The sequence below is a fragment of the Oncorhynchus mykiss genome, chromosome 3 (genome assembly GCF_057628025.1).
Source record: "Oncorhynchus mykiss isolate SJ-2025 chromosome 3, ASM5762802v1, whole genome shotgun sequence".
NCBI classification, from domain to species: Eukaryota; Metazoa; Chordata; class Actinopteri; order Salmoniformes; family Salmonidae; genus Oncorhynchus; species Oncorhynchus mykiss.
In genome coordinates, this window is record NC_143024.1 from 32,343,312 (window position 1) to 32,354,502 (window position 11,191).

Here is an 11,191-nt window from a genome sequence, read left to right on the forward strand (position 1 = left end):
ATGGCAATATATTCAGTATTCACCGAGTGAAGTAGCCTACCATCCCCATTTTACAATTTGTATTGATCAATTAAATAAATGATACTACAGCACATTCAATTACATTATTGTAGGCTATAGACTACTCATGTATCTACCTTGTACAATAACGTAATCATTGAATGAAATTGCGTACCCGTCTATGTTTATAATTTAATTGATCCATTAAATAAGTAATACTAGCACATCAAATTACGTTATTGAACACTAGCCTACTCCGCTATCGATACAGTAAATAATGTTACCTACGTGCTTTTGACAATACGGGGCAGCAGGGTAGCCTAGTGGTTAGAACGTTGGACTAGTAACCGGAAGGTTGCAAGTTCAAACCCCCCAGCTGACAAGGTACAAATCTGTCGTTCTGCCCCTGTTAACTCTTCCTAGGTCGTCATTGAAAATAAGAATTTCTCCTTAACTGACTTGCCTAGTTAAAGGTAAAATACATTTAAAAAAAATACGTTTTCATCAAAAAAATATTTTCAAATAAACCACATTTGCCTTAACACAGTAAATATTTCCTAACAATATCACAACATAAATATAGTCTACTTACTCCTCAGTTGGATAAAGGACATCTTGGTAATTATTTTAATTGTCTCTAATAAGGAAACTATGACTTCTGTCACTTGTAAAAAAAAAAAAAAAAATGTCTGAGTTATGTCTGAGTTGCCGCCTAGCTCTCAAATAGCATGCCAGTCTCTCACTCTATGAACAGTCACTGCAATCCAGATTCCTTGGGACGTACTTAGCCTTTACTAACACTAAACTTAACCAATTTACATTTATACTTGATAGGTGTGGACATCCCAAGGATTCCGAATAGCACCTATGAACTCCTGAAAGCCGTGGACACAACTCTTATTGGTTGTTTGATGTGGAACTGGTAACAACAGTCTGTGAATTGGCTAACAACATTTAGATCTGTATACAGCGAGATAAGATAACATAACATGCCATGTGCTGTTGAGGGAAAGAAAGATCATCTATAGATTGGGCATTTTTTCTAGGCCATTAGCGATATCAGGAAATACACAAGCCGTAGGCAACACTATAGTTCAAGGTGGCTACGTTGGAATGTCTGCTTGCACAGGAAAAATTGTATGTTTCTAACATTTATGGTTGAGATTTAATTATAAACTATGCACATTATGACTTTCAAATGTTAGTAAGGTGTTGGTGTCATGTCAGGTGGTACAGTTGCCTAGGCCTTATGTCCCTTATCACCCCCCATAGCATTCTGTTATGTGAACGATGGGTTGAGCCTTGGATATAGCAGCCAGTATTGCTCCAAACGCGCATCACTCGTTTGCTTACAGCCAGTAGTGATCCCACCCCTTCGCACTTTTCAGTCCATCACGCACGTAAGCAACTAGCTTGCCTGCTCTAGCCGCACTGATTGGTGAAGTAATTTAATTAGCGAAATGTAAAAAAATATATAACATTTTTTTTTAAAAAGGAACTGGATCAAGAGCCTTTCTGTCTAATTTGTTTTTTTCGTTGGGTAACCTGTGAGTAGAATTTGAGTTAGATGTATAACTTTGAGCTGGGATGTCTGTCCTGCGAATAGTTTAGGTCAAATGTTTGCACTGCACTTGTTAGCATTTAGTTAGCATTCTCTATGGGATTTTACATGTACTTGTTAGCATTGCTAACCTTCGGATTGCAGTGGGGTTTGAAAATGGCGCCCCTTGTGTTCAGTGATATTACTGAATATCCCAGGATGGCACAAGGTCGGTATGACAATCTGGATACCTCCCAAGCATACTGCCAGGGTCCAGGTCTGACAGAATCTGTGCAGAAGATCTTGGTGCTGCTGTAGGCTCTCCTTAGTTGGGGAGAAAAGCACCAGATCATCAACAAATGATAGACATTTGACTTCAGATTCTAGTGGAGTGAGGCTGGGTGATGCAGACTGTTATAGTGCTCTTGGCAATTCGTTGATGTATACACTGAGTGTACAAAACATTTAGAACACCTGCCTAATATTGAGTTGCAATTTGTTGGGCTATGGACTCTACATGTTGTCGAAGCGTTCCACAGGCCCATGTTGGCACCAATGCTTCTCACAGTTGTCAACTTGGCTGGATGTCCTTTGGATGGTGGACCATTATTGATACACACAGGAAACTGTTGTGTATGAAAAATACAGCCGCGCTTGACGCAAACCAGTGCCCCTGGCACCTATTGCCATACCTCATTCAAAGGAACTTAAATATTTTGTCTTGCCCATTAACCCTCTGAATGGCACACATACACAATCCATGTCTGAATTGTCTAGAGGCTTAAGTAATTTTTTTAACCTTTTCTCCTGCTGTTCATCTATACTATTGAAGTGGATTTAATTTGTGACATCAATAAGGGATCATAGCTTTCACCTGGGTTCACCTGGTCAGTCTGACCTGGAAAGAGCATAATGGTTTGTACACTCAGTGTATGTTGGAGGGTGGGCCTCAAGCTGCATCCCTGTTGCACCCCACAGCCCTGAGGAAGGAAATGTGTTTTTTGCTCATTTTAACCGCACACTTGTTTGTGTATGGTCGTGGCCAAAGGTTTTGAGAATTACACAAATATACATTTTCAGTCTGCTGCCTCAGTTTGTATGATGGCAATTTGCATATACAGTGGGGCAAAAAAGTATTCAGCCACCAATTGTGCCAGTTCTCCCACTTAAAAAGATGAGTGGCCTGTAATTTTCATCATAGGTACACTTCAACTATGACCGACAAAATGAGAGAAAAAAAATCCAGAAAATCACATTTGTAGAATTTTTAATGAATTTATTTGCAAATTATGGTGAAAAATAAGTATTTGGTCACCTACAAACAAGCAAGATTTCTGGCTCTCACAGACCTGTAACTTCTTTAAGAGGCTCCTCTGTCCTCCACTCGTTACCTGTATTAATGGCACCTGTTTGAACTTGTTATCCGTATAAAAGACACCTGTCCAGGATGTCTTGCTCCCAGGCAGACTAAATAACTTTTTTGCCCGCTTTGAGGACAATACGGTGCCACTGACACGGCCCACAACTAAAACATGCAGACTCTCCTTCACTGCAGCCGACGTGAGGAAAACATTTAAACGTGTCAACCCTCGCAAGGCTGCAGGCCCAGACGGCATCCCCAGCCGCGCCCTCAGAGCTTGCGCAGACCAGCTGGCTGGTGTGTTTACGGACATATTCAATCAATCCCTATCCCAGTCTGTTGTTCCCACATGCTTCAAGAGGGCCACCATTGTTCCTGTTCCCAAGAAAGCTAAGGTAACTGAGCTAAACGACTACCGCCCACTAGCACTCACTTCTGTCATCATGAAGTGCTTTGAGAGACTAGTCAAGGACCATATCACCTCCACCCTACCTGACACCCTAGACCCACTCCAATTTGCTTACCGCCCAAATAGGTCCACAGACGATGCAATCTCAACCACACTGCACACTGCCCTAACCCATCTGGACAAGAGGAATACCTATGTGAGAATGCTGTTCATCGACTACAGCTCGGAATTTAACACCATAGTGCCCTCCAAGCTCGTCATCAAGCTCGAGACCCTGGGTCTCGACCCCGCCCTGTGCAACTGGGTACTGGACTTCCTGACGGGCCGCCCCCAGGTGGTGAGGGTAGGCAACAACATTTCCACCCCGCTGATCCTCAACACTGGGGCCCCACAAGGGTGCGTTCTGAGCCCTCTCCTGTACTCCCTGTTCACCCACGACTGCGTGGCCATGCACGCCTCCAACTCAATCATCAAGTTTGCGGACGACACAACAGTGGTAGGCTTGATTACCAACAACGACGAGACGGCCTACAGGGAGGAGGTGAGGGCCCTCGGGAGTGTGGTGTCAGGAAAATAACCTCACACTCAACGTCAACAAAACTAAGGAGATGATTGTGGACTTCAGGAAACAGCAGAGGGAACACCCCCCTATCCACATCGGTGGAACAGTAGTGGAGAGGGTAGTACGTTTTAAGTTCCTCGGCGTACACATCACAGACAAACTGAATTGGTCCACCCACACAGACAGCATCGTGAAGAAGGCGCAGCAGCGCCTCTTCAACCTCAGGAGGCTGAAGAAATTTGGCTTGTCACCAAAAGCACTCACAAACTTCTACAGATGCACAATCGAGAGCATCCTGTCGGGCTGTATCACCGCCTGGTACGGCAACTGCTCCGCCCACAACCGTAAGGCTCTCCAGAGGGTAGTGAGGTCTGCACAACGCATCACCGGGGGCAAACTACCTGCCCTCCAGGACACCTACACCACCCGATGTCACAGGAAGGCCATAAAGATCATCAAGGACAACAACCACCCGAGCCACTGCCTATTCACCCCGCTATCATCCAGAAGGCGAGGTCAGTACAGGTGCATCAAAGCTGGGACCGAGAGACTGAAAAACAGCTTCTATCTCAAGGCCATCAGACTGTTAAACAGCCACCACTAACATTGAGTGGCTGCTGCCAACACACTGACTCAACTCCAGCCAATTTAATAATGGGAATTGATGGGGAATGATGTAAAATATATCACTAGCCACTTTAAACAATGCTACCTAATATAATGTTTACATACCCTACATTATTCATCTCATATGTATATACTGTACTCTATATCATCTACTGCATCTTTATGTAATACATGTATCACTAGCCACTTTAACTATGCCACTTTGTTTACATACTCATCTCATATGTATATACTGCACTCAATACCATCTACTGTATCTTGCCTATGCCGCTCTGTACCATCACTCATTCATATATCTTTATGTACATATTCTTTATCCCCTTACACTTGTGTCTATAAGGTAGTAGTTTTTGAATTGTTAGCTAGATTACTCGTTGGTTATTACTGCATTGTCGGAACTAGAAGCACAAGCATTTCGCTACACTCGCATTAACATCTGCTAACCATGTGTATGTGACAAATAAAATTTAATTTGATTTGTCCACAACCTCAAACAGTCACACTCCAAACTCCACTATGGCCAAGACCAAAGAGCTGTCAAAGGACACCAGAAACAAAATTGTAGACCTGCACCAGGCTGGGAAGACTGAATCTGCAATAGGTAAGCAGCTTGGTTTGAAGAAATCAACTGTGGGAGCAATTATTAGGAAATGGAAGACATACAAGACCACTGATAATCTCCCTCGATCTGGGGCTCCACGCAAGATCTCACCCCGTGGGGTCAAAATGATCACAAGAACGGTGAGCAAAAATCCCAGAACCACACGGGGGGACCTAGTGAATGACCTGCAGAGAGCTGGGACCAAAGTAACAAAGCCTACCATCAGTAACACACTACGCCGCCAGGGACTCAAATCCTGCAGTGCCAGACGTGTCCCCCTGCTTAAGCCAGTACATGTCCAGGCCCGTCTGAAGTTTGCTAGAGAGCATTTGGATGATCCAGAAGAAGATTGGGAGAATGTTATATGGTCAAATGAAACCAAAATATAACTTTTTGGTAAAAACTCAACTCGTCTTGTTTGGAGGACAAAGAATGCTGAGTTGCATCCAAAGAACACCATACCTACTATGAAGCATGGGGGTGGAAACATCATGCTTTGGGGCTGTTTTTCTGCAAAGGGACCAGGACGACTGATCCATGTGAAGGAAAGAATGAATGGGGCCATGTATCGTGAGATTTTGAGTGAAAACCTCCTTCCATCAGCAAGGGCATTGAAGATGAAACGTGGCTGGGTCTTTCAGCATGACAATGATCCCAAACACACCGCCCGGGCAACGAAGGAGTGGCTTCGTAAGAAGCATTTCAAGGTCCTGGAGTGGCCTAGCCAGTCTCCAGATCTCAACCCCATAGAAAATCTTTGGAGGGAGTTGAAAGTCTGTTTTGCCCAGCAACAGCCCCAAAACATCACTGCTCTAGAGGAGATCTGCATGGAGGAATGGGCCAAAATACCAGCAACAGTGTGTGAAAACCTTGTGAAGACTTACAGAAAACATTTGACCTCTGTCATTGCCAACAAAGGGTATATAACAAAGTATTGAGAAACTTTTGTTATTGACCAAATACTTATTTTCCACCATAATTTGCAAATAAATTCATAAAAATCCTACAATGTGATTTTCTGGATTTCTTTTTCTCATTTTGTCCGTCATAGTTGAAGTGTACCTATGATGACAATTACAGGCCTCTCATCTTTTTAAGCGGGAGAACTTGCACAATTGGTGGCTGACTAAATACTTTTTTGCCCCACTGTACTCCATAATGTTATGAGGAGTGATCAGATGAATTGCAATTAATTCAAATGAACTGAATCCCCCAAAAATATTTCCACTGAATTTCAGCCCTGCCACAAAAGGACCAGCTGACATGTCCGTGATTCTCTCGTTAACACAGGTGTGAGTGTTGATGAGGACAAGGCTGGAGATCACTCTGTCATGCTGATTGAGTTCGATTAACAGACTGGAAGCTTCAAAAGGAGTGTGGTGCTTGGAATCATTGTTCTTCCTCTGTCAACCATGGTTACCTGCAAGGAAACACATGGCGTCATCATTGCTTTGCACAAAAAGGGCTTCACGGGCAAGGATATTGCTGCCAGTAAGATTACACCTACATCAACCATTTATCGGATCATCAAGAACTTCAAGGAGAGCGGATCAATTGTTGTGAAGAAGGCTTCAGGGTGCCCAGGAAAGTCCAGCAAGCGCCAGGACCGTCTCCTAAAGTTGATTCAGCTGCGGGATCGGGGCACCACCAGTACAGAGCTTGCTCAGGAATGGCAGCAGGTAGGTGTGAGTGCATCTGCACGCACAGTTAGGCAAAGACTTTTGGAGGATGGCCTGGTGTCAAGAAGGGCAGCAAAAAAGCCACTTCTCTCCAGGAAAACATCAGGGACAGACTGATGTTCTGCAAAAGGTACAGGGATTGGACTGCTGAGGACTGGGGTAAAGTCATTTTCTCTGACGAATCCCCTTTCCGATTGTTTGGGGCATCCGGAAAAAAGCTTGTCTGGAGAAGACAAGGTGAGCACTACCATCAGTCCTGTGTCATGCCAACAGTAAAGCATCCTGAGACCATGTGTGGGGTTGCTTCTCAGCAAGGGAGTAGGCTCACTCACAATTCTGCGTAAGAACATAGCCATGAATAAAGAGTGGTACCAACACATCCTCTGAGAGCAACTTCTCCCAACCATCCAGGAACAGTTTGGTGATGAACAATGCCTTTTCCAGCATGATGGAGCACCTTGCCATAAGGCAAAAGTGATAACTAAGTGGCTCGGGGGACCAAACATTGATATTTTGGGTCCATGACCAGGAAACTCCCCAGACCTTAATCCCATTTGAGAACTTGTGGTCAATCCTCAAGAGGCAGGTGGACAAACAAAAACCTACAAATTCTGACAAACTCCAAGCATTGATTATGCAAGAATGGGCTGCCATCAGTCAGGATGTGGCCCAAACGTTAATTGACAGCATGCCAGGGTGGATTGCAGAGGTCTTGAAAAAGAAGGACCAACACTGCAAATATTGACTCTTTGCATCAACTTCATGTAATTGTCAATAAAAGCCTTTGACACTTATGAAATGCTTGTAATTATACTTCAGTATTCCATAGTAACAGCTGACAAAAATATCTATAGACACTGAAGCAGAAAACTGTGGAAATTAATATTTGTCGTTCTCAAAACTTTTGGCCACGACTGTACATGTATTTTTTTTTATTTTTTTTATCCCAACACCGCTTTCTATCAGTTTATAGCAGACCCTCATGGTAAATTTAGTCAAGCTTTTTTGAAATCAACAAAGCATAATAATACTTTGCTTTTGTTTTGTTTGTTTGTCAATTAGGATGTGTAGGGTGAGTATCTTGTCTGTCGTATGGTAACTTCGTAAAAAGCCAATTTAGATATTTGCTCAGGACGTTGATTTCACTGAGGAAATGTAGGAGTCTGCTGTTAATGACAATGCAGAGGATTATTTCTCTAACTGCAACATCAGATGACACACAAACCCACACACACAGTCTTAACTGGGTTATCAGCCTCTGTCTGGGCATGTAACACTCTTTCTGCCTTAAAAGGGAAATGTTTCTCTGTTTTATCACTGTGGAATAAGAATAATATTCCTGCTCTAACACACAGGAATGTCTAGTGGTATATTTAGTATCACACACACACACACACACCAGAACTCCTCATCAGACGGGGTTACCGTACATTTCTCCAGTGTTTGCTTTCTTACACCAAATCTTTTACACAGAACATGACACATTTATACCTCAGACAGCCCTTCTCACTACCAGCACCCCCTCCTTCCTCAGCTCCACCCTTCCTCCTCACCTCTACCCCTCCCTTCTCCACCCCTTTGGCCTCTCCTCACTTGCACCCCTTGTCCTCACCTGCACCCCATCGCCCTCCCTCACCCCTTCCCTCCTCACCTCCACCCTTTCTCTAGCTCTCACCCAATGTCCCTTCTCAATTCCCCCTTCTCTCCCTCCAACTGACATAAGTTTTATCATTGCTTTAAAACAGGGACAATTTTTAAGATTTTCTGAAGAATTGGAGGTATGTCTCATTGCTGTGCTTAGACTATAAGATCATGTTGAAATGTTTGACAAACGTAACTCTTTCCTCTCTTTCTCTCCCTCGCTCCGTCTCCAGTGTGAGTCTGATGAAGAGTAAGTTGGATCCAGAGGGCTTGGGGATCGTGCTGCTGGCTCCGTTCCTCCTGGAGTTCTTCCCTGATCAGGTAACTGAAGAGGAGCTGAGATACTTCAAAGCTGCAGCAATATCCATAAAACAAACTGCGAAGACCGATAAACAAGAAATATCTTTGGCGTATGCATGTACGTACATGAGCGCTTCCGTTTTGTTAGTGGTTTGTGGCTGACGATGGATATGAATTTTTTGAATCAAATCTTTTACAGCAATGCAATGGTGACCGAAATGTTTAAATATATGTTTACACAAACCCCTGCTCAGACAGGGTCTCAGTGGCAGGGAACCATGGCTGAAGAGAGAGAGAGCGAGAGGCAAAGAGAAAGAGGTGGGAAAGGGAGGTGGGGACAAAGAGAGAGGAGCGGGAAGTGTGTTAAAGTGATCAGGGCTTCGGGGACTCACCAGAGGAATGGCCCTCGGCCACAAATAAATTATACTGCCATTAGCCAACTGGAGACACACACACACACACACAGACTGAGGTTATGGTTTCACATAAACACACTCACACAGTCTATTAGCATTCTGGAACGTCCCAACAAAGTGTTTGGGCCTGTGTCGTTATTGACTGGTTTCTAATATAGGCTGTTCTGTGGGATTGGGGTTAGGGTTTCACATGCGTAAACACACACACACGCATTCACACACACATACGTGGGTTATGGGTTTCAGGCTAAAGTATGCTGAATTGTCTGTGGGTTAGAGAATGTTCTCTAGTCAAACTGTGGGTTCCGATATACCCACATCTTCCAGAGCAGAGTTATCGACACACACACCCCAGGGATGATTGTTAACTGGTTTATATATTGTGTTTACAGGATACTGGAATCCCAGACTCCTTCCCTGTCTACCACTACAATGGCCTGAAACAGTCCAACCACAACGAGAGGGTAAGATATATGTAACCGGTTCAATCGGGTGACGTCACTCGCTCTGAGACCTGAAGTAGTTGTTCCCCTTGCTCTGCAAGGGCCGCGGCTTTTGTGGAACGATGGGTAACGATGCTTTGAGGGTGGCTGTTGTTGATGTGTGCAGAGGTCCCTGGTTCGAGCCCAGGTTGGGGCGAAGAGGGACGGAAGCTATACTGTTACATTGATGCTGTTGACCCGGATCACTGGTTGCTACAGAAAGGGAGGTCAAAAGGGGGGGTAAGAATGAGAATGTAATGTGTGTGTGCATACTGACTGTGTGTGTGTTTCTCTTTGTCAGGTGGAGTATGTGCAGGGTTCAGCCCTGGTCCTGGGCTTTGAGGACCCCATGGTGAGGACAGATGACACTCCGGTGAAGCGCTGCCTCCAGACCAAGTGGCCCTACATAGAACTGCTGTGGAATACTGACCGCTCCCCTTCACTTAACTAACTCGCTGCTAGGGTCGTAGAGGACTGACTGATCTCTAAAGGAAAGAAGGCCACAAAGACTGAGAGACACAGTGCATGTACACTGTTGCACACACAGGAATTTGCTCACTGTCCTGGGCAGGAGAAAAACACACACAGAACGCCACTACACACACTTGACATACAGACACACTTGTTTACTGTTAACTCTGTTGTGTTTTACATGACTGTAAATTAAGTCACAGGATGTTTTTGGTTTGTTGTAAAAAGCTGAATTACTTATCACTCTATAGATGACTCTGTTTTATACTCTGGGATATATTCACCTAATAAGAACTACATATAAAGGAGATAGCTGACCTCGTTGGAATGTAAACCTGTAACTGACTGACTGGATCAATGCTTCTGTACCACCCAGCTGTCTGACTGTTAAAGAGAAACAACCAAAGCTTTTTCCAAGACGCGCGTGCACACACACACACACACACACTCCTATTCTAACTACAGCTAAGTTAGTTTGACCTCTTAGTACTGAGGCAGGGTATCCCTGACCCAGATTAGGTTTACTGCATTATCTCCATTGAAATAGTCCAGGAGCAGTCTAAATCTGGGGCTGGGAAGCTAGCCTCAAGGGTTTTCACAGGAGATTAGAGTAAAAGGGTAACGCACACACATACACACACCCTGGTGTTTACAGCATAAAGGGACCAATCACAGCAGCGATATAAGGAAATTCCTCCTGTTTAGTGGTTTGACCTGGGAGTAGAACCTTTGGCTGGTTTTACACTTCGAGTGACTTCTCTCTTCATACCAACACAGGAAGTGATATGGTATTCATGTATTTATTGCCCCCCCTCCCAAAAAACTAATAAACCCATTTTTCTTCACTTGTGTGTGTGGGCTTGTTCGATGTTGCAGGCGACTGCCGACTGACTAATCTACACATCACCTTGATCGTAGTCTCACCTAACCATCTGTCTACTTGCATCATAAGTAACTACTCATTATTGTTTGTAGATCAGTCAGTCACAATTTACCCACAATTCATCATTGATTTCAACAGAATGCTCTCGAACATGGCCTGTATGTATGTGCTTGCATGTCTCAGTCTGTGGTGTATGTGTGTTATTGGAAAGGGGATATCT

At 44.1% G+C, this 11,191-nt stretch overlaps 1 protein-coding gene across 5 annotated transcripts in view; it reads left to right on the forward strand.

Annotated features, from left to right (window-relative positions):
* mindy3 (MINDY lysine 48 deubiquitinase 3) overlaps positions 1-10,933 on the forward strand; it is a 51,445-nt gene extending 40,512 nt beyond the window's left edge. For all 5 annotated transcript variants that reach the window (XR_016493707.1, XR_016493706.1, XR_016493703.1 and 2 more), the window contains 3 exons: positions 8,653-8,740; positions 9,528-9,599; positions 9,919-10,933. Coding sequence is in view for 2 of the 5 variants with exons in the window: in XM_021593061.3 (XP_021448736.1) it covers positions 8,653-8,740; positions 9,528-9,599; positions 9,919-10,068 (310 nt within the window). In the remaining 3 variants the exon portion in view is untranslated. The remainder of the gene's footprint in view (positions 1-8,652; positions 8,741-9,527; positions 9,600-9,918) is intronic.
* Positions 10,934-11,191: the final 258 nt, after the last annotated feature.